Below are 24,677 nucleotides of genomic sequence, written 5' to 3'. Positions count from 1 at the left end.
TAACTAAATGATTTACATAGAGAGGAAAACACCCTGGTTGCTTTGTGGCTTCGATGGAACACAATCAATGTACACACCTCTTAAAATATGATTTGAGAATATAAGGGTCTAGAGTACTACAGTACATGTACAACTCAGTTTTTTGCACCGACATGGGATACAGTCCACTCAATTACTGTGGTGACCTTCAGGTGGGCGCGGTTGTTCTTATCGTGCAATCTCCACCAGTTGGCATTACACCTCAATTAAAATGCGTGTTCAAAGCGACCCGTCACCGCGGCTGTTTGCCGTGCTGCTTGGCACCCTGTAGTGGAGAGGGTGACACCTATGACTCTTCGCCAAGGGAGCCCGGTATACGCACCTAACTGTAGTTATTCTATCAGCTCTCCCTTCAAAATTCGCCGACTATTAACACCATCAACTTCGACTGGAGGACTTTTTTCCCTTTCCTGCATGCACAGAAATCCACACAATCGTAATGGAAGGTAAGATATTTCTTTTGTTTTTCCGAAAACATCGAGTTCTGAAGCGGTGTTGTAGTGGAAACTATGTTCGTCTTTATTATCAGGTTGTTATGAGCGTCAACAAAACAACCAAAATATATTATATTTCCAGATATTTTGTTTAGTTTCTTCGGCGATCCAATCCTTCCAACTAATAATGTATTCTAATTGTGTACTTTTTTGAATGTATGTCCTGAGGACTTGCCTCTGTTAAGATTTGGTTGATTTATTCTCCACATGCATCCCTGTCATGTTGACGGATCCTAAATGTGATAATACAATTGCAATGAGTTAACTCATAGGTGTGGTTTGCACGGCGTTAGATGACACGTCTTATCAGAGTTGAACACTGTAATTACTGTTGTCTGAATTTGAAAATGTTTTAACTGTTTTTCAATTGATGTCAGTGCGTATTGGCTTACATCTGTTGAGGCTGTAGTACAGTTTGACTCTGTTGACATCTTGGAGCAACTTTACATATAAGATTCGACTTTCGACGAAACAAATCATATTAATTCGTTTTAAATGATTTCCTTCATATGAGTGAACGGGAGGAAATATGCTGTCAGGGATTTTCCAAAAGCATTCCCTCTAAGATAAAGTCAGAGCTGAATTTAAAACACAATATAAACTACTATGGAGAAAAAAAAGAGATCTTGAGGCTGAATCGTTAGATAAACGACTCTAGGGAAGGTTTGTTATTTTACGCAGTTGCTCGAATTTAACCACGTCGTAAAAAACAATGGTTGAAGTTGAGATTTACAAGCAAATCTGAATTGTCTTTAGGACCCCGCGGAGTGCTCGTATGTAACTGGACATAGCGTCTCCATTTGAGGAAGATTGCTTATCTCCCTCCTCCTTTACGGTCCACAACTCGGCAACACTATCAAATCTATCCAAAAGCCTCCATAAATTGCTCAACATCAGGATGTGTTTTCATACGCGTTGATGGACTTTAATGCATTTGCGACCACTGCGAATCCCCTTAACGTCTTCTTGAAGTGTTTCTCGTGCGCCATTCCGATATATGCTGCGCGAAGAGCAGTGCTGCGTAAAGCCAAACAGCCTGTGTGGACTGTCGTTACTTGGCGGCGTTTGCAGGCGCGAAAGGAAAGGTCTCAATGGGAGCAAGTCCCGGAACAAAATATGGACAGTAAAACTACTCTAGTGAGACTCAAAAGTTAAAACAAAGTTAAAAAAAAGAGAGAGAGAGAAAACGTTTAGCTCTTCATTTGAATGCCGCTTCTCTTGATTCATCTGGTGGAATTAGAATAATCTGAAAAGAGAAGAATCACTCAAAGGCGTATCAAAGTACTGCTGCAACTTATTTAGGCTGTTAACTTGTTGAATGAGCAGCTCGACCCAGGAGCGAATTTAAATGTGAGTATTGTCGAGCTTTGAGCATTCATATTGTTCATTTTCCTTTTTGTGCACACCGTCACAGTTATAGAGTCATCACAGTGGGCTGTGTATAGGTTAACTGTCACTCTAATCAGGTTTGAAGTGGTATTGTTTAACATACGGGAGCCTAAAAACAACGTATGCACTTAAACATCCCTATTATTTTTCCGATTAATATTTGATATATAATGGGACTTTAACCTGTTGCGCAGCAGGTCAGTAAAGTCAGATATAGGTGTGCCTCGCCTCTGCGCAAAATCTGACCCAGAACATAACGAGACAGCTCCTGTTAAATATCTAAGTGTGTGTGCCTAATGGTTCCTTTCTGTGTATCTTACTTTGAAACGTGCTTTATCACATGACAAACTATAACGCCAGGACTTTTTCCTTGCTCTCTGTTGTGTGTTTTTGATTGCATAAATGTAAGATGTCCTAGATTTTAGAATGTATGCAACATGTTCTGCGTTTTTGCATGTTAGTGGTTAAGGAAAAGAACTTTGAATAATGTATGGCATCAGATTTCATGTGTGGCATGCAGTGGTGCAGGCAAGCTGCACCACTGCCTCTCTGGCTGGGCTCCTCACTGAGGGACCCTCACGCTGTCTCAACATCAACCACATCCTCCCAGGGTAAAAGCTCTTTGCACAGACAGTCATTGTTGTAAATAAAAAGTGACTCCGATTTCAGAGGCTAAAGGTGGAGCCCCTGGACAGTAATTGTGATGTTTAATGTGCTTATAGGTCCAGTGCAGTAATGGTGCTGTTGAGAGACAAAGAAATGTAGAAGGGTTTGAAGAGAGAAAGAGCAGGGCTGACCGATTGAATGAGAGACCCTGTGAGAAAGAATGAAGGAGTGAAAGACAATGAGAAGACACATGCTTGCCAGTACAGACATGCTTCTGCTTGCCATTGGATCCCACTGTGACTCATATGGAAGGGTTTGGTTCTTGGCGCGGTGGACCTTGGAAGCATTAACACCATTATTGTTGCACTCATCAACCAGCCACAAAGCATCAGTCTGCTCAAACTGGCTATGGATCAAAAGTTATTGGTTGGAAGTCAGCAAAATCAATAAACACAACGAGGCGGCATTGTGTGTGTATACATCCAAATCCTGACCAGGTGCTCGATACAGAAACAGCAAGACAACAGAACAGCAATTGTTGCGAGGTAAACTGCAGATGGGGCATCAGTTTAGACTGTCAAGGGCTTTTTTCTTGTTTTTATACTGAAATCAATAAAAGTGTCATCTTGAAATTGATGACAGTGTTTAAGGTACAGGTGTACTACTGTGAATCATAGTATTTCATCACCATGGGCAGCTCTCTTCCACTTTGCCCATTAAGGGAGCCAGGAGGAGGTCAGAAAGCCACACTCGGAGACAGAGAGCAAAGCCACACTTTAGCGGGATTACTATAAAATGAATAGAATACATCCGTCCATGGTTTTTAAGAGTCTGGCTGGGAGTTTGTAAGCAATATAAGCCATGGGGCACGGCTGCCTGCTGACTTTTAAAACACTCCGCCATGCTTGGGCTGCCCAGGGGATGGAATGCAAGCGGACACAAGGGGGTGTTTCAGAGGCTTCAAAAACAAGTGAAAGAAATAAGAGAGAGAGAGGGAAAGAGGGGGAAGCTGAGGATGGGATGGTCATGTCATGTCATATATAGAGAGATAGATAGAGAGATAGATTATAGTGCGCTAGAGTAGAGATCGGCTCGCGAAGATCGATGAGAGAGCTAGCTCTATCTCTCTCTCTCTCTCTATCTTCTCTCTCTCTCTCTCTCTCTCTCTCTCTCTCTCTCTCTCTCTCTCTCTCTCCTCTCTCTCTCTCTCTCTCTCTCTCTCTCTCTCTCTCTCTCTCTCTCTCTCTCTCTCTCTCTCTCTCTCTCTCTCTATATACGGAGAGCTGCTCAAATATTTATGACTTTTAATATAGAATCTGACCTCATATTTCTCTCAGTTAAATTATGACATTCCTTAGTGCCTCCGTGCATTATAGTGGTACGAGGTATGATGAAAAGGCGGGGGAGACAAGAGGAGTAGTTTCTAATTCCTGTATATTTATAGTTTCAGAGTGTAATTTTTATAATAAATGTTTTTTTCATATTTGCACCTCTCTATTGGATTTAAATTAGCCAAGATGGTGTCAAAACACTTGTTGTATGTAGGTTCTTTTTAATTAAAACAATAACTGAAAACTGGTCTTAAAACATTTGTTACTGCATGATTTACTCCCTTTCTTTTCAAATGGCCATGCTCTGATGTTGAATGGTATCCGTCAACAGAGGTTCACTGTGCATCCTGGCACATTTTCCTTTCATCTGTAGATTTCATTACTCCAAGTGTCTGTGAATTAAATCCAATATCCCCGCGGTCAGCTCAATTTGCTGTCGTTTATTAGCTTTGAATGTTCTCTTTTAAATAAAAGAATAACCTCCCTGACACTGCAGCTGGTACCTAATGTACCTGTCTTTATAGTGAAAGTCAACCTCAGCATTATGAAAGGGCGAGTGCTTGTGTGTGTGTGACGCCATGTGAGTTGGAGAGTGGTCCATCCTGTGACGCATCGCTGATCAGCGACTGACATTTATATTTATGAATTTTGATACACGCAAGATAAATCGCTCATTCATCATTCAGAGCTCCAGCCGTGTTATCAAATTCGTAATTGGCCTCATTTTAGGAGTCTTGTTGATTGACATGAGCATTTTTTTAAACCTTAAAGGTTCCAGGGAACTCACCAAGTGTCAGAAAACACAACCCTCTCTATTTTCCTCCATACCCAAATCTCTAAAAAAGGGGCTGCAACGGATCTGATACAGACTGATCCAGATTTGAACACTGTCCTGACGTCAGGACGGTGGCTCTACGGCTATTGGTCAATTCTCCACCTATCAGGGGAATGAGAGGTTGGGCCACGGCCGGCCATTGCTGCTCGAAAGCGCTGGAGACGCTGTAGTACATATGCCAGGCCTGTAAGTGGCGCTGTAGTCTGCCACAAAAGCAGTGAAGAAGACTTCCCTTGCATGGTTGCCATGGTTGCCCTTCTGTTTATTCTCCGCTGTGGCTCTTTTTCTCCCTCCCCGAGGCAAGCGTTTGCGCCTCCTGCTTTAAAACAAATGAATAATGACTCTATATAATCATATGTAAGGGAAAAGAACACGACAGGCTGATCAGGAGCCCGACGCGAAGCGGAAGGATCTAGATCGGCATGAAGGTGTTATTATCCCGCTTATTACATGGCCACATTCTCAACAAAGTAACAACATGACTCCCAATATTAATTGAAATGCTTTTATGGATTTAGAAAATGATTTTATTGATTTAAAAATAGTTGTATGTATTGATTTAAATTGACATGCATCCGCTAAGAAAAATAGTCCGTTGTTACCGTTTTAACTAACGTAGCAACGGCAGGAACTGCTTCGATAGCGTTTTTGAGGAGCTTTTTCATTACAGATTTGATAACATTGTTGCTTGCTTTAAAAGTAGCACAATTCATTATGTCAAACCTTGGAAAGTATCTAGATATGCCTGCCCTAATGCCAAAGTAACTGCCAACTCGTGGTCAGTTGCAGCTCACAGAATCAGCCGCCTGCAAAAACAGGGCTGGAAAGAGCAAATAGAGCGAAATGAGGCATGGCTAAAATGCAGGATCTGTTTGGTATTTTGAAAAAATATATATATTTATATACTTTATATAGGTATGGCCCTACAATATATGTTTCAAATATAGCATGATAGGTCCACTTTAAATTCCCTCCCTTAAAATGTTTCTTTCACCAGTTTATTTTCCTCTCCCACCAGAGGTCTATCAAATGTAGCCTGCCTTCAAACCTCCTGACATGGCTCAGGTTGAAAGGTCTGCCGAGCCTGAATTGTAGTGCAGATATTCATTTTGCTTCAGATGAACATCTGTCATTCCATTTGGAATGTATTCACGCCCGTAGACATTTTTGTAAAATGGGCGTTAGGTTGGGAAAAGGAATGAGGTGATTGCCTTAGATGTGGTCAAATGTATTCAAATTGGCACCATTTTCAGTCAAAGACAAGATGGCCAATTTAAAATACTGAATTTTAATGCCTCCATATGTCAGTAGGGAGCACAGAACCCAGCCTGCGTGTGCGAGCTGTAGCAACTCATTAAGATTAGTTTCTGTTACCACAATGTGATCCATATCTTTGTCCTTTCACACGATGAACCTTTTTGATTAAAACTCTTTCCTTAATTAATTTTATATGACTTGATAATCTCTTGATAAAACGGTAATCTCGTGACACAAATCCATTCTGCAGGTCTCCCTTGAAAAAGAGATCATTGATCTCAATGGGATTTTACCTGGATAAATAAAGGTTTTGAATTGAATTGAAAATAAGCTTTTTCCTCTGAACATAAAAGACCACATGCTTCCAACCCAATTTTACCAGAAACTTTTTTATTTCAGCACTGACTGTCAGTCACAGCTGTAGCCTAAATGGGGAGAGAGTAAAGCTGTTGAAGGGAAAGGCATGTTCCCACTGGTTGTGACAGGCACAGCTTACGTCTGAATCTGCGTTAGAATAAATGTGATGTGACATTGCAAACTTGTAATGGGCTTTTAAAAAGGATAACCGTTCATGCTTGTTGAAATTGGGTCCTAAGTAGACAAACGTTCAATTGTAATGTGAGTAAATTTTTCTGAAGAGCCACTAGCGGATACTTCCACAGACTTCTCTCACAAACCTGCGGCTACTGAGCACATTGACTGTTAACACCTAACTCCTATTTACTGAAAAGTTGCATTGCTCTGTTGCAGGTAGCTTTGTGATAGCTGCTCCATATTGTTTTCTCCACTACCGCACAGACCATTTACCTGAGACATTGAGATTGTGTGTGTCTCCACTGACTGCTGCCAGGCACCATTACCTGATGAGTTAGGCCATCTGAATGATGGCTTGTGATAGCTCCGGGAAACGTACAATCCCTCAAATAGACCATTTCTGTCTCCCAATTTTACTTTAATATTTCCCAAATGCCTCTGAAGGCTTTGGGACAAAGGCAACTCCACATTCAGCAGTAAAAGGAGCAAGATAATCGGTAAAAGCAATAACTTAAATGCAGTGACATGACACATGGAAATAAGCCTTTTTGTATGAACATAAAATGGAGATTAGGCTTTGCAGAACAAGCACGATTTGAATTGTATAGAGTGATTTTGGCAAGGTTATTATTGAGGGTAATGTATAAATAGTGGATTGCTGCATTGTCTTTGTGTATAAATGATGTGTGTGTGAGTGGTAGTAGGTGATGTGACGTACATCTTATCCACCTCAGTGCCCTTAAACCATGTACTTTAAATATATAATATAATTCAAAAGCAATAATAACAATGTCTCAAATTCTTTATATGGTTTGTTAAATTCACCAAAGTGTCCTTTTCTTCTGTCTTATAGGATGCTGTGTGCTGCAAAAACCACAACTGAGAGGAGATCAAGCTAGGACAACTGATAGTCGCTGACTTATGAGGAGTGTCACTCCCCTCTGCCCATCACATCTGACCGTTAGTTGACCCTTTCATCAACACTTGTGAAAAGCCCCTTGTTGACACACCTCATCAACCAGGCAGAAGTGCTAGCAATCGAAAAAACAAAATAACTAAATGGGGGCGAATCGTTGCCTGAAGCTGCTCATATAAAAGTAGCAACATGCTGCCACAGTTCCCAAATGCACCATTTGGCTGAAGTTGAATTAGAAAATTCTCAGCGATTTTGTCATTTTTTTATGACAAAGCAGCAGCTGTAAAAACTAAAAGTTCAACAAAAAACACACAGAATGAGATCAGCGATGCTTTGGCCCGTTTTGTTCGCTCTTCAAGCTGGGTGCACCAGCGTGGCCCACGCCATGCAAAACTACCCCGCGGCCTGGGGACACTATGACGTGTGTAAGTTCCAGATCTATACAGAGGAGGGACTGGCGTGGGACTACATGGCCTGTCAGCCAGAAGGCACCGACATGACGAAGTACCTGCGAGTGGCCCTCGACCCCCCAAACATCACGTGTGGAGATCCGCCAGAAACGTACTGCGCTTTGGTGAGTAGTAACCTCGCCCGTCCCGTGATGGAGACAAATGAGGCTGTAGGCAGGATCACACAGAGTACTGGGTCAGGGATAAAGAGTGGTGCATACAAGGCACCGAGCTGTTGCTGCGTCAGAGATTAATGTGCACATTGAAACAGTGTGCACACTAGGATGCACTTCCATGAAGCAGCACAGACACAATGCAGAAACACATCAATACATGCTAAACAATCATTGAGAAGCAGGTGTTAAGATCCAATGGTTTATATCAGCACCCTAATATGTACAGCACATGCAAGCAACAAGTCAGCATGAACCACAGTTAAATTACTCATCTGGTAGCCGAGTTAAATCAAATGTGTTACTTTTCTGACAGTACTGAGGTTTTAAACTGCGGTCACAGATTGTTTGTTAGAGAGAACCATTCAGAAAAACCCATTGAAAGCTGTTTGAGAAAAGGAAGGCACTTAAAAAAAATATTTAGCAGGTGATTAGTTGAACCATCTAAACCACACCCATAGCTCCTCACTGGAAGCTGATTGGTGGAAACGCTTTGTATGAAGCCTGATGTGCTGGATTGGATCTTGTGATTCTGCCATTCTCGTATGATCTGTAATGTGTTAAGAATGTACCTGCCTCATATGGTCATTTATGCATATTCTAACGTCCATTTAATAAATGCGAGATATTTTGTTCTTAATCTCTTTAAATAGATAGATATATGTTGTGCTATATCATAAAACGCTGCAGAACTTTAAAGTTATTTATTTTCCTCTTTAAAAATGTTTTTTTACATTAACAGCATGTTGACAAATTAAGGTATTTGGTCAAAAAATATGGCAATATTAAAATTGACCACACACACACACACACACACACACACACACACACACACACACACACACACACACACACACACACACACACACACACACACACACACGGTAGATCAGTCTTACCACTGATAGGGTAATTGTACTGTCGCAGTTGTTATGCACTGCATGCTCACAGCAGTGCTCAGCGTCGTGTTTCTTTGGCCCTTATCAACCATTATCAACAGTTCAACCTCAGGTTGCATTTGTCTAGAATCACACAAAACAGCAAGAGCCCACAGGCTCTAAAGTGCTTCATTAGAAGTCGTGTGTGCGCCCACTGAGAGCCCCTGAAAGTAAATATTTACCAATTAAAATGAGCATCTTTAAAAGGAGAGTTTTAATTTGTGCAGCTCCAGATGGCATTGAGACATTTAATGCCACAGTAGGATGAAAAAAAAGCAAGTCGCTAGTCAGGTGTTATGTTCTGTAAAGCTTTATATGAAAACAAACCGTAAAACCTTTATCATCAGTTGAATATCCCGAAAAGCACATTGAAATAACGCAGGGAGTAGAAAGAGACACATAGTGGTCAGACTGGTGCCTCATTTGGCGACACAGTAACTGTTGGTACCTGACGTTGTTTTTGCACAACTTTGTCTATATATATATTTTCAATTGAAACATTCCCACAATATTGTTGAATATTCTTGTATTACTCTGTGTTTATAGTTGATAGTTAGGATTAATAAACCAAGTTGTTTTACTGGACATTTGTTAAGTTTCAAATGATAAGATAATGGTTACGATACATGCTAGTTGAGTCTATTTTGATGTTGAAATTCAACGGATGTTAGCAATGTTGCTAGTTGTGCGTAGGGTTGCAAAGGGGCGGAACATTTCCGGTACATTTCTGGAAAGTTTCCGGAAAGTTTCCATGGCAAGTTAAGCTGGGGAATTTTGGAAATATTCGATGCAAAATTAAACAACAAACATGACATTTCAACAGATCTTTCTTTTTTTAAATTATTTTTTTAAGTGGAACAGAACAAGTTTTAATTATTTTATTGAACAATTATTTGTTTCATTGAAGAACGAAAACAGGAATGTTAAGGTTAAATATTACTATGCATGTGATGGAGGAATGCACAGTGCCTGTAGGGGGTGTGGTCTCAATAGCCATGCAGTAAGCAGTGTGCTATAGCATGGATATTCAAGTGTACTTGAATGGCATCTGTTTGTTTTAGTCAAGATTATGCTAAAATATACTTCCCCCAACTATATTTAAGTGCCAACCTACAATTTTGAAAATGTCCAGTTTATTCCCATTAATTCCCGTTTATTCCCATGGAAAGTTTCCATCTTTGAAAATTCCCGGAATTTTGCAACCTTAGTTGTGCGTCCTGCTTCTCTTACGTTTTAAAATCCAAAAGGAATCAGTAAACTCACTACGTGTCCAGGGAACACACCCTATCATTCCCTGCTAATAGGGGAGAAAGGTTGTGTGACACTTTTCAATAAGACAATCTAACAAAAAGCTAGTATGTTTAAAGTCCATCGATCTATATATTTTACTCAACCACAAAACACTTTGCTACCACTAAACGTTAATCTACTGTTACACCAACAATGTAAGATGTAGACATCTGGATTGCACCTAAACTTTGCCATGGCCCTTTCCACATTGTAGTACAGCAGGCATCAAAGGCGTGGATTGTCCACCCACTCAGAGGGAATTGTTTACGACAAACACTATCCCTCTTTAATAACAGCACGTGAGTGATCACGGGTAGAATATAGAATTTGCAATATCCACACCTCGTATAATTTGCCAATTCAAGCTGTTCCTCAACTTAACTAAAAGGTTTTGTTATGCGAGTGTTCATACGTCGCTGCATGTGACAGGCTCACCTCTGACATGAATCTGAGGTCATCATTGTACAGATGATCAGAAACGCAGGCTCCTTCTGCACTCGCTTAAACGGCTGTGGTGCCTTTGATCTGTTTACATTCTCAGTTGGCACACAGGCAGACAGACACCGGTGACCTTATCCACCGGTGCTTCCTGAGACTTTGTTGGAGATGAGAGCAGCATGCAAATGAGCTCTTTTAGCCAATCACTAAGTTGCCTGCAGTGAGCCTAGTCTAATCACTTTCCCCAGGAGTTGGTTTCCCTCATAGCGGACGGTTAAAGAGTCCTGGTTGGCTCGTCCACCCTCCCTTCCCTCTGTCTTGTGCTTTTGATTGTCATCTTTTTCGCTCAAGGATGTTTTTGTTGTCCAAACTAAGCTCTGCTGACCGAAAAAGGGCATTAATCATTCAAGAGTGGATTTCTTATAAGTCTAGGTTTGAGGTGGTTTATGTTTGGATGAAATGGTAATGAAAACCATTTTCAGTGTTTGTTTCTCTTTAGAGAAAGTGATAAAAGAGAGTCCAGGAAAAAAAGGTGTCTAGGACAGGTGTTCTGCATCAGGGAGTAAGCCCTGTTTTTATTTTTAGCTGCAGACCTTCAGGGGTTCTTCAAAATTGTGTTGGTATTAAAGCTGTTCTCCTGTGGTGCGCTGTGGTACTGTCACTCACTATCATTCAACACTGCTTTAATATATTTCCCCCTTAAAGGCAGTGGGCAAGCTAAAACATTGAAAGGCTATTAAGAAGATAGATTAATTGCCATTCATTTTCCAAATGTGTAATATTTCTTATTCATGCATTTGGCTGCAACTAATGAGGAACGATTTTGAGAATTTTCATAGATTAATACAAATTATCCAATCAGACCCATTTGAATGTTCGTAGGAAAGACATTAATTACACTATTGCACCACATGGGCTTTAATTAACAATATCTGTTAATGCATAAGAATGCCTGCTGAACGTCATCTGCATTAAAAAACCTCTCATATTCATTTTTGATATGCTTAGCAGACATGAGAGTATTTTTAATTACAGCGCTTTTCTCCCTCCCTTAAGTCTAAATCAGGTTGGCTTTGGTGGATTTAATGGCAATTCACAAAGGTGGCAGCAGGTCATTACTTTGCTTCATGAGGAGGTTTAATTTCCATGCAATTCAGAGTCAAACCAAATCATTTGTAGATGCCAAGTAATGGGCATGGATGTGTTTATTCCACAAAACATAAATAAGCGTTTGGCAGATGGCTGCCACAGCGTCTTAACATTTCACAATGTGAATCTGCTGGGTAAACACATTCTGTTTTGTTAAACAGACCACACTTGTGAAGCATTGCTAACGGAGACTGCCATGGTGGAGTAGTGTTTGGATTAGTACCCTGCTGATTAGAAAACTTTTCACTGTGGTGGTTTGAATTGTGGCAGGGACAATCTTGGAGGAAGAAGTTGACAGACTCTCTGTTCTCCCACAACATCTCCAGTAATCTGGAAACAGATCTAAGTGAAGGAATGTGAGCTTTGAGTTAGGTGTCATCGGCCCACATGCTCCACAGTATCTGCAGCCATGCTGATTCATCCCCGTCACGTTGGCAATTGTATAAACATTTGTGAGACTGATTCAGTAATGGTGCTTATTCCAGCTACTCCGAGTCTGACTGGGTGGATTCTTGTAATTCCTCTGAACTTTATTTAGTTCTCTCAGAATGGATGAAAGGCGTTGCGGCTGCCAGATCACCACACGGCCCCTCTGAGACTTAGCAAGGAAAGACGAGACGAGAGCTCCTACTAAGCTGCTCGGAGACTGCAACATTATTGACAGTCAGTGCAGCAGACTTATCTTAGCTGGCAATGACGGGAGCCATTGTGAACATTCAATCTGTGTCTTACATGCTCATAAGAATTGACGTAATAGACTTTAGAAATTAATCGATTATAGACAAAAGAAGTAACCTTTGCTACATGTAGGCCAAGAGGTCAGGACATACATAATACATCTGCAGAACAGCTAGTGCCTAAACTCTATGTCCTGCACAATGTGTTAATATAGTAGCCTTCTAACTTGCTTTGCCAGTTAAATCATTGAGCTCTTGGCTGTCTGGAATGAGTTTACTGGAAGTTTTAGATACAAGAAAGTACAGGAAGTGTAACCAGAGACAGAAGCTTTCCATGTGATGCTAATAACACTTGAGAAAGGTTGTGGTTAAGACTGCATAGTGAAAGCATAAATGAATTCCATGTTGTATGTTGTGACTTTTAGAATATTCAGCTGATCATTCCCGAACCCTAAAGCTACGCTACACAAGTTAAAGGGGCCCTATAATGCTTTTTGGGGGTCTCCATTTCCTGTAGTGTGTTATATAGGTTTTTGTGCATGTACATGGTGCAGAAGTCTGCACAGGCTAAAATCACAAAGTTCCAAGAGGGAGTTTCTCTCCCACACTCTTACTCCCCCCACTGCCTGAAACGACTCCGTTGGACTCCTTTGTTTACTCCTCCAAGCGGTTAACCAATCACAAAACAGCCAGCAAGCTAACCAATCAGAGCAGACTGGGCTCTGCTTTCAGACAGAGGGTGAAAAGAGGTGCTGCAGCACAGGCAGTATAAGAGAAATAAAGAGCTTTTTGAACATTAAAGCATGGAGACATGTCCCAGTAGAGACACCATTACAAATATAAACCTGCAAATGAGCATAATAGTCAGGGGTGCACATCACTTTTTTACCCTGGTTCTCAAAGGAGCACCTGGAGATGTGGCTTGGTGCGCATCCTTAAAATGAAATAAACCGGACCTTTTGAGGGGTTCTTGACTTTATGAACGGGGGTGCGCTAGAGAGCACGCTCATGAACCGCAGCAGGGTTACTGTGCGGAGCGCATAAAGCAGACCCTTCACGCGATAGCGAGGGGTAGAGCGAGGGATCGCAGATGCTGTCGTGCTCGCGGACGGATTAAAACAATTCAACCTAAATGGCTTATGTGTGGGAAACCCTGCTATCTTACCAGTTCTTATGCAAATCGCAAATATATATATATTCATTTGCTCTCTCTCTCTCTCCTCTCTCTCGCTCTCTCTCTCTCTCTCTCTCTCTCTCTCTCTCTCTCTCTCTCTCATCTCTCTTCTCTCTCTCTCTCTCTCTCCTCTCTCTCTCTCTCTCTCTCTCTCTCTCTCTCTCTCTCTCTCCTCTCTTTCTCTCTCTTCTTCTCTCTCTCTCTCTCTCTCTCTCTCTCTCTCTCTCTCTTCCTCTCTCTCTCTCGCAAATGCACCTTTTCTCAAATGATCCCGTGCTCTTTTTTTGTCAGGGGTGCGCATGCGCACCTGCACACCAGTTATGCCCTGATAATAGAGCTCCTTTAAGTGTTCCTCTTCTCCTCTTTTAACTGTGGTTCTCTTAAGTCATTGTTTCTGTTCACTCATGTGTTGGAAAACAACAATACATATCGAACTAAATATCATTAGATAGCAGGAAACAAAACTCCAAGTATATTAACTTCATATATTACTAATTTGAGATGTGTAGGGTTAGGGGAGATTGTCCACAAGTCAATCTATTGCTGATGCCATCAATCTCTTAAATAATATTAACACAATTCTGACACTACTACTAATACAATGTTGGACCGCCATCATTTAATGAAAAGGCTAGGATCAATAGACAGCGATTGCATAAAACTTGTGTGTGAGGAAAACCAGTTTGAACAACTCTAGCTGCTTAAATGACAGAGCAGTTCAGAGGTCATAACTCTTTGATCCCTGTTCCCTGCATTCATTCATCCATAAATTGTATTTGTTTGGGGACAGCAAACAGTTGGAGCGTTTAGCTTCCCGTCAACCCTGTGCCCTTGACTCTGTTTTGAACTGGCCCGGCACATCATCACCGCACCACTGCGTACTAAGACACTGAGATGACATGCAACATGTCCCCTGACGCCCGGAGAGGGGGGAGTCATCTTTTATTCTTTCACTCGCCTGCCACCTGTTTTGTGTCCCAGCTTTTTAATTTCCCTGTCTCTTGTTCTCTGGCAGCTGATGATGCACAATGTCTATGCCTTGTTTAAACATGTGGAGGTTGGACGCTGTATGAGGGGAGCACTTGAGTGGAGATGTGTCGGCATTATTCCCTGGGATCTGAGACAGGTTCATTCTTAGAGGGTTGTAAATACAAACACAGATGCATTATGCATGGCAACTTAATAGAGAGCAATGGGCTTTGTGGTTTGAATAGACAGTCTTTCTGTGCTGCTTAACATTTGAATGCATGTTTGCCATTTCATACGGAGCACTTATAACCATACGCATTCTTTCGTTTAAAGAATTTCTAAGCAGACAAAACACTTAGAAAGACAGTTTGGAATATTTTTCTGCAGGTGTAAGCAGAACTATTGCTTTCATAGAAAAAAATTACAATAATAGTTATTCTTACTGGAAATATAGCTTATAAAAAAAGACTAATTCACTAATACAAATATTGTCTATTATCCATATACATGAATTCATACCAATGTTAGTTCTCTAATATCCAAGTTACCTATATCTTACATTTTAACTCAAGTATGATGAAACATGGTGGCAGTTAAACCCATATGGAGTCTAATGTTAGGTTTGCACACATTGTTTCATATGACTTCATGAAATTGTGACATTGGTTTAATCCAAGTCTTGTTTCCCTTACAATGTTTTAGAGGGTACCTCCCCTATCATCAAAAGACATGATTACATATTTATCAAATAACACAGCTGCACTGCAGGCAGGAGTAAGTTTAATAATAAGCTGTTGGAAACATGTTTTACCTATAGCATTGAGTCCAGTGACGCTCATGACCAGCTGAAAATCCATTGCTGAAATCAGATACTTCCATTAGATGTGAGAATGTAGCTGTTATGATTATGGGGCGGCAGTATATGGGGACTTGGATAGTAGCACTGTTGGGTCAAGTCCCTGAATAACAAAGTACGGGGAGTGGACTGGTACCTTGAGCAATACACAGGACCCCCCCACTGAGCTGTATAGTAGCTGCCCACTGCTGATAGGGTGGGTTAAAAGCACTGTTTCATTTCAGTATTTACTTACAATAAGTGTAATTCAGACAGTCTTTGAATTCGATTTGAATGGCAGATTACTGAAAGAAAAACAACTGAAAGTCAGTTGACCACATCCCAACTTTTCATCTGGTTTCAAATTCTAGATCAACAAACTTTACATAAGATATTAAATCTTCCCTTTTCCCTTTAGGTTTGAATTTTAAAGCAGGATAAGAAAGATGCATTCACACCTCAGGGAACCAAACTGCCGGAGATAAAATTGTATTTTGGTATAATTCAAAGGAAATCCTTTTACCTCACGATATCACTCAGCTTCGCTTCTTTCCAGCAGTTCAGCAGCATATAACTAATTTGCTTTTACAGAATGAATGCATTTTTTTGTTAATGGAAGAATGACTGTTTCATCGATGAATCACTGTGTTTGTCTGACACTTTTGATTACACAGGAAATAATTAGTTATATAAGACTGTGTGGTGCCTGTCGATACCAAATATACAGCAGTTTTTAGAGAGCCATAGTATTTCAGAGCTTTAAATTGATTACTTTCTTAGTAAAAAATGGTTTGCGGTAACCTGTGTGCCTCAGCTCCTTTGACACAGCTCTGCTGCCCTTTCAATAAAGAAATAACAGGGTAACAAGAAGACTGTCCTCACTGTAATTTAAAAAAAGAATTCCTTCACCATTAAACTGAATTCTTTGCGCCCTCCCAGCCTTCAGTGCTTGCACAACCATTCAGCATTCTTTTACGCCTGACAAGCTGAATGGGATTCTTGTAAAAGATACAGTAATTGAATTACTCCAAAGCCATTTGGCAGGATAGCTCTGTGTTGCTGCCCAAAAGAACTCAACTTGGCTCACCCATTTGCCAACGTTTTTTTTTTTCCTTCATAGCAGGGAAGTGCATGTGCTTGTGAAAGCCTTCCCCTCCCTCAAGACACGGTCTATAATTTTGGCAAGACGGAGTAGTGTCCATCGATCAACTAGGGAAATGAACCGTCAAAAGTGTGTGTTTGTGAGAATAAAACTGTGTATTGACAGCCTTTTTGAAAATGAGCACATTCACCTGTATATTTACACAGCAGGTAAACTCTTCCTGAATCTTATACAGGAATTAATATAGGATATTGACTGATAATAACAGACATATACGAGTTTCTTGCCGTGGCTTGAGAAACTAAGAAAAATTAAATGTTCAAAGTCAATATTAAGGATAGCACTAATGTGGAGAAGAGGCTATTAAGTTGGAATGACTTTAATATTTTTCTAAGGTAAGAAGTCATGCAGATATTGTGCAAAATCAAGTCTTGGAACAATATTTTACCTAATCGCATCATGTGGCGTCTGGTTTTAGCTGCTTGACACAATTTAAGATAATTTTCCCTTAGCTCTACACCATGGCAGGGGACGATCACAAATGAGGAGAACCCATTATAATTTGTACATTTTAGTGTGCGTACGTGTGTAAAGGACAAAATATGTTTATGAGTGAGGTTTTTCTGTCTTTGAACTGAACCAAGCCTATCGATTTCCTCTGTTTCCAATCTGTTTGCTAAGCTAGGCCAATGATATCCAAGCATAAGCTCTATACTGTAATGTACAGACCACACGAGATTGCTATCAATCTTCTCATCTCACTCTCTGAAAGAAAGTAAATAAGCGAATTTCCCAAAATTGTGCCTTAAAGGTTTTAATATTTGCAGGCAGCACTTTCATTTTGAATGGTCTGTGTGTCCAGAATCCCTTAGAGGTCAAAACACTGGCTGTGGTTTTTGAAAAGGTTAAGCATTACATGGCAGCATTCTATGTTTTTGTTTTCATTTTATTATTTATTTCATCATGAACTGAGTCAAAGGGCCAAGACTTGAAAGAGAGAAATAATGGCAAGATGACAGCCAACTGTGGCGACCACCCTCCCCTAAGGAAACCCAGCCATCATGTTGTCACGCCATATCGACCTCTGAGAGAGTAAAAGAGAGTGTGCTGTGGAAAGAAAGAGAAGGAAAGGGAGAGAGGCAGATCAAAGTAAAGAATGTCCGATTCCAAAAGTGACCGGTGTGATTTTATCATGCTCAGTGAAAGGGTGACATTTCAGTCATGCTTTATTCTTCACTTTGGCATTTCAAATTAATAAAAGCCTCTAATAACTATGCAGATTGAAAAGATAGAGGACGAGTTGACACACTATGAGCTAACACACTGATGAACAATGCAGCAATTTCACTCTCGCTGTGTCTCGTTCATTCTTTGGCTCTCTCAATTTCATCCCAGTTTCTATCAATTTCTCGGCGATGACCCCTGCGTCTCATTGTAACAGGGTGAGAACTGAGTCTATGTCCTCCGATGTTCTTCTCAATGAGAGAGCACTTAAAATCCTTCAGCGGCAGATTGATGTGTTTTGAAGCTGCTTATATGAAACTACCAAGAATCAAAATCAATAACCTGATGATTTTAGAATAGTTGATCAGGGCATTGTTAAGGTAGAGCCATTCTAGGGTAGCAAATGGATTATACTTTCATTTTCTGTACAGCCTAATAGGAGTGAAATAGAAATTCTGGGTTGCATAGTACTGGCAACACGTGATGAGATCAAGTCTGTTGCCTTAGCAAAGGTCAGCCATCCTTGAGGACATTGCTATTTACACCATACAAAGCAAGGGTTGAAATCAGTTAAAGGGGCCCTATTGGGATCATTTTCAGATACATATTTGTATTTTGTGCCTTTTCCGTGACATGTGTACATACTTTAATGTTCAGAAAGGTCATTTATTTTTCTCATACTGCCTGTGCTGCAGCCCCTCTTTTCACCCTCTGTCTGAAACCAGAGCCCAGTCTGCTCTGATTGGATAGCAGATCTGTCAGCCGCCTAGAGATGTCCCGCCCTTAGCCTATCGAGTGCAATGTGTTGGAGCGCTAACCAATAGAAGCGCGAGTGTTACATAGCGATTTCTCTATGTTCAGAAGTAAACAAAGAAGTCCAATTAAGTCGTTTTAAGGCAGGGGGGGGGAAGTGAAGTGTGTGGGAGAAAAACTTTATATTAGGGATTTGAGCCTTTGCACAAAAACCTACAGTATATAAACACACTAAAGGAAAGGGAAAAACCCACAAAGCATAATGGGGCCCTTTAATTTCAAAAGAAGAAGCACAATTATGAGTTTAGTCACACATGGTGGAAAAGGCTATTTTTTGGCGTTGACCAATTGCAAACTGTCTTGACAGAGCTTAAATGTTTTCAATCCACTTTGAAGTGTTTTTATTTTATTTTTTATAGGAGTTCGATAAAAGGCTTGTTAAAACGGTCTGTGCATCAAGTATGGAGCAAGAGCTGAATGAAGAGATAAGACTTTTCAAAAATATGACTACGAGCAGCTCTAAAACTTAAATCTCATGTATTCGCTTGAATCTTTCATCTCATTTAATTTCTTATTTATTCATGACAAAACATTGTTCTGTAAGATGGTCTTTATTGTCATCATAAACCGGTACAATGACACTTTTAAGGTTTCTCTTGATGTAGTTAAAATAAAACAATTGAAAAGCATTAATACAACCAAAGGAAAACGGCAAACGCCATCTTGTATTCGTCCTTTTTCAGCATTTTTTGCACAGCTAAAGCCAATGAGAAACCTTCAACCCTGTAACTGTTAGTGTCATGCTCTGTCTCTACAGGATCAAACGAAATGCTTGTAAAATTCATCTGATATGTTTATTTTACACACAAATATCTGCCCGTTAAGAATTCTCTCTGAAGTCTATTGACAAGAGAGATATACATTTTCCCACACAAGCAGGCGGCGTTTCACCCAGACTGCTTTGGAATACGGAGCTCTGCAAAGAGAATTAAACATCCTCTCATTAAAGCAATGTTAAAGCTTTTATTGAATCCCGACATCAGAGGGAATCTGATCCCATACGCAACCAAGCTCACACACCTACAGGCATGCAGCTAAACACACACCAATAGACAAAATATGCAGGTATGATCACATACACACGAAGCAACAAATATGCAAGTACAAATGACTTTGATTTAGCTTTACACACAGCAAAGCAAATGCACAGTAAATTCCATCACCATCCCCCATGGTAATAAAGCAGTGTTTAATTTACCCCAGTGGGACTCTGCCACATGGGACAGATAATGAAGCCAGGTGTTAATTAATGTGGAGTGCGTTTCCCCTCGTCTACCGATGCCCCGTGAATCCCAATCAAGGCTGAGTTGCCAAGCAGTGTACTTCAAAAAGCCCAGACTGGCTGTACTGCAGTCCTCAAATGGACCGCTTTGGCAAGGGCTGCGTTCCAAAGGGCGGAGTGCTTGGCGTGTGGCAAATCGAAAACACGAGCGCCGGGAGATTTGACTGTTTTGGTTTTGATCAGACGTCGGTGCTGATAGCAAGTAACAGCCATCACCTCTGCACCCTGTAATGTGCTGCTTACTGAACTACCCGATGCTTATTTTTTCCTTTAGTTTGCTTCATTCTCCCTCACACATGACACATAAAGGAAACTGTATGCCTTTGTAAGGTTTACCAACATATCATGACTCAATCTTTATTGCTATCATGATTTAACTCTGCAACAGTGTTTCTAAAATGAGGGTGCTAGAAACCCTATGAGAGTACTGCATGGGGTATTTGAGATTAAATATTTCATTTTGTTTCAAATACGTTAAAAGAAGATCAGTTTATTGATCAGCTTAAAGCTGGAACCAAAAATGTTCCTACTTGGCCTATATCCGGATGAACATAACATACAGCGTTATGAACAAGTTTTTATAGATATATGTTTATTACAAGCAAAAAGAGTGATTGCCTTAACATGGAAAAAGTTGGGCAAACCTAGTATTGGACAGTGGTTTAGGGAACTTTCTCTATGTCTGCCTTTAGAAAAAATCACTTACATTCTCAAAGACAAACAAGAACTGTTCCAGAAGGTCTGGGGACGTTTTATACAGTATACCAAGAACAACGACCTATCTCAATTTCTGAACGAACCTGGACAATATGATATATAATATGTTACAATTTAAATTACTGTGATACAGAAATACGGTCTTTAATGTAAAGTAATGTAGTTGTCCTGTGTATATGTATGTATTGCTTTGGGCTCTATGTCTTCGTCCTATGTATGTGATTTTTTTGTATGCTGAAAATCAATAAACATATTGATAAAAAAAGAAAGAAAAAAAAGAAAAGAAGATCAGTTATCCATAGGTAATAAAATAAATATGCTATGATAGGTTCAACAAGGGTACGCTGTAACCACATCTCATATTTAATATTCCTCTTTTGAATGAACTGTTGTTAACTGCTGCAGCAAACGCAGATAGAATATTTAACAATATCTTTGATGACGCCTTGATAATGGTCCAAGGCACACAGGTTGGCGATCACTGGATTACATTACTCGAGCAAGCCTGGGCGAATTGATTTTCACACTGTACAGAAATGAAGGTGAGCCAAATGTTACCTGTAATGGTAGAACAAAAGTACATAATAGTACTTTTGTGCTGTACTTGCATGATATTGAACTGCCATTATCTGCTGTCAGGTCTCAGACCTTCAAAGCCCTCCAACCTCACCTATGATATGATGGTGCACTCACAGGTCAGGTGAGCAATCCTCCTGCCCTTCATTCCTTTGAAGGTCAGAAGAATGAAAAGCCTGGCTCTATAGTGAGCCACTGCTGGCCCTGACTGCAGGTCATTAAAGCTCTATTGAGTTTCTGCCAAAGCTCTGACTCTCCCAATATCTCACCATGGCTCATTTCAGCTGTCTCCTCCGTCAGGGCTTATACCGAGCCCTGAAAAGATCAACACCCAGTCCCTGTGTTCGCTCTAAACTCAAGCGTTCCCTCTTCTAATAAGCCAACCAAGATCTCTCCTGATATCCTTTTTGGCAGAGCTTCTAAGTATCACGGCAAACGTATCATTCTCAGTTATGTCGTAAGTATCATGTGAGTGCAGGGCGAAGAGAGCTAGACTTCTTGGACTGATTGAAAGTTTAGATTTTATTGTGGTCTTAAAATGGGCATCCTGTGATTTTGTGAAGTGGTGCTTCAGCTCAAATCATCGTCATCTTTGTCCTGGATCAACTCTCTGAACATTGAATCACACACAAGTGATCTCACCAAGCGGTCATTTGTCAAATTCTCCTCCTCTGGTGCACCCCATGAATGAGAATGGGTATCCGGAGGTGTGATAGAGGTTTGGGCCGGCGACAGGTCTGCAGGTGTCGTGCGGCAGGTTAGGAGGTGTAAGGCTGAGCAGGATGATGGGCTGATTAATCCAGCAACACCTCGGGTCCAGGGGGAGAGACTTTCCGCCACAGAGGCTCTGAAGCGAGGAAAGAACGGAGGGCTCTGCTCTAACGAGTAAAGTGTGCCCAAGCCACAGATTCATTAATGGTATATTACTGTAGATTTCACATTGTAGCCTTAGCTTTTAAACTGTTTGTATAACGGTTGCTGAAACATCACGTTTAAAAAAAGGGAAAATATGGTTCATTCCAATTTCTGACAAAAATGAGACAAAGAAGTAAAATGGTCATACTGTAGGTTTCAACAAAGTGGCCCGAACCTATTCTTAATAGAACATGGAGATGCATGGTGCAATAATTACCTAAACTACCAGCTATAAAAATGATCAGTTAAAAGACAGGCTTTCTTTTTTCAATCTTGACATTTGAAATTATTTTCATTAGCCTAAAGAGAGTGTAATACACAATTTGAAGGTTCTCTCATTTGGCAATGTTTCCAGACAAAGTCGTTTAGATAATCTGGATAAACTTTCTGATCATGTGACGGCTTGTTGCCTCCAATAACTCTAATATTACATTATGTCATCCATGTATACGGTATTCCATGTTTGCATGCATGTACGGAATGAATGTGCAGTTAGAAGGTTAGTGGTAACTCTGGTGGGAAATAAACAAAATTAAATAAGTCATTATTTCGATTGACAAATTGATTATTTTTACAATAATCATTATCATACTTTTCCATGTTTGTGCCTTTTGACTAAACTGCTTATCAATTTATGTGATGAAAGAACCTATTTCATAATGTGGACCTTTGTTCATACCAACAATACATTTCCCCCGAGACTGTGGGTGACTGATAGTCCAATATTTATTTTTTCCAACAAGGGGGAATTTGTCAAATAGAGCTAAATTAATTAAAATAAATATGTGTCTCAGAATGATTTACAGAGAAACAAAGCATTGAGGACACATCAAACTTCAAAATGTCAAAAAGGTGAAATAAAAAGCTTGATTTAAAGGATAGCTAGAGTGGAAAACTGCCGTGAGTTCAATCCGTGATCTGAGCTTCAAGTCCAGAATACTGTCAACTAAACTGATTGGTTGGATTGCCTGCTCCCATCCTTCAACTGGAGCTGTCGCTGGCTAGAGAATTTATCTGCCGAGCCACATCCTGTGTCAAAAGACACATCAACGAGAGGCTACGCTTTGTCAATCTCACAGGCCATATGTCACTGATTTAAACATCTGCCTCGCATCGCACCATCATGTGTGTGTGTGTGTGTGTGTGTGTGTGTGTGTGTGTGTGTGTGTGTGTGTGTGTGTGTGTGTGTGTGTGTGTGTGTGTGTGTGTGTGTGTGTGTGTGTGTGTGTGTGTGTGTGTGTGTGTGTGTGTGTGTGTGTGTGTGTGTGCGTGTAGTGTTTGCATTGATGTTTGAAGCATGTGAGTATTTGCAAAATTGCAGATGTTGTCAGTGCAGCCCATTTAGTAGAGAACAAATATCCAACACTGTATTTTTTTGTCAATACTTAGAAGATGTTATCATACATTTGTTGTGCAAAGGATATATGCTGTCCTGTGGTGTTTTTCATTTGATATATTATATTATTATAGAATAAAACACTTAAACACAACCATGCAATTAGATTTAATATCCACTGAGCTCTAATGATTATGTGCAGACATGAATGCTTTTTTCCCAGTGAATGACATTTGAATGCACATTCCCATCTCAGGTCTGTGTTTCTCTCTCTTCCTCTTTTCTTGCTCTACTGTGTGACACCCTGATATTGGATTGACCTTATAGGCTGCAGAGATCGGGACATCATTAGCTGTGCGCCCAGCCGCAGCCTCGCTGCTGAGGCCTCCTCCACTGAGCCCCTGCCCCCGGACAGATCATATAGCACTGATAGAAACCAGCTGGGCTCCGTTACACAGCAGCCATGGTGGCAATAGAGATGTCAGCAATATCAAGTAGAGACAGACCCCATTAGAAGCCCTTGCAGCCCTGTATGTAATGTCAAAGGTGTGGATTAAGGGAGGCTATCTGACTGCTATGATGTTTTAAATTTGAATTCAGAACAAAATAATACAATTATAATAATACAAATGTTATATTATGATGAATAAAAGCTTATTAGAGACACTGCATCATAATTGTATAAATTAGCATGGTGTAATAATCACAATAACACAGTTAGCCAAATCTAGTATTACTGTGATATGATATTCTATGAGAATTAATAATTCAATCATTTCTCAATCACTACATCGTTAATAAATATAGCTTTTTTAAAGTTACCTTCAACCTGACAATAATCCATACTAAATTATACTTTCATGGCAGCAATTATTTTTTAAGGGAAGGTCACATTTTCCAATTGGTCGTTATCTCATTTTGGTACAAAACTCTTGTTCATCTCTAATTCTCTGCAGACTATTTCCCTCTCCCACAATCATGATCACAGCTAAAGGATCAAGCTGAGAGGAGGACTTATTGTTTTCCAATAGCTGCCCCACAGCAGAGTACTGAAGCCTTGGGACTTAAATGACCACAGAAGGTATTGATCTTAATAAGGCAATGTTTTTGTTGTTAAATAACCACTGCAGGAAATCCGATGAAAGGTCCTGACCTTTGGCTAAGTCCCTACCCTTCCACCTTCACTGGATTGTATGAAATCGTTCCGGTATGGTGGGCT

General features: G+C 40.4%; 1 protein-coding gene across 3 annotated transcripts in view; it reads left to right on the top strand.

The window, feature by feature from the left end:
• The first annotated feature begins 323 nt into the window (after nucleotides 1–323).
• The window catches only part of LOC117541251 (netrin-G1-like), a 63,829-nt gene continuing 39,475 nt past the window's right edge, over nucleotides 324–24,677 (top strand). For 2 of the 3 annotated variants that reach the window (XM_034208441.1, XM_034208426.1), the window contains exons 1-2: nucleotides 1,395–1,883; nucleotides 7,339–7,975. In XM_034208441.1, coding sequence (XP_034064332.1) covers nucleotides 7,718–7,975 — 258 coding nt within the window. In that variant the 5' untranslated portion in view covers nucleotides 1,395–1,883; nucleotides 7,339–7,717. Of the gene's footprint in view, nucleotides 486–1,394; nucleotides 1,884–7,338; nucleotides 7,976–24,677 lie in introns of those variants that run through there. The other variant, XM_034208433.1, reaches the window with a different exon arrangement.

The sequence above is a fragment of the Gymnodraco acuticeps genome, unplaced genomic scaffold, assembly GCF_902827175.1.
Source record: "Gymnodraco acuticeps unplaced genomic scaffold, fGymAcu1.1, whole genome shotgun sequence".
In the NCBI taxonomy this organism is placed as follows: Eukaryota; Metazoa; Chordata; class Actinopteri; order Perciformes; family Bathydraconidae; genus Gymnodraco; species Gymnodraco acuticeps.
This window is presented reverse-complemented; position numbering and strand designations above follow the sequence as displayed.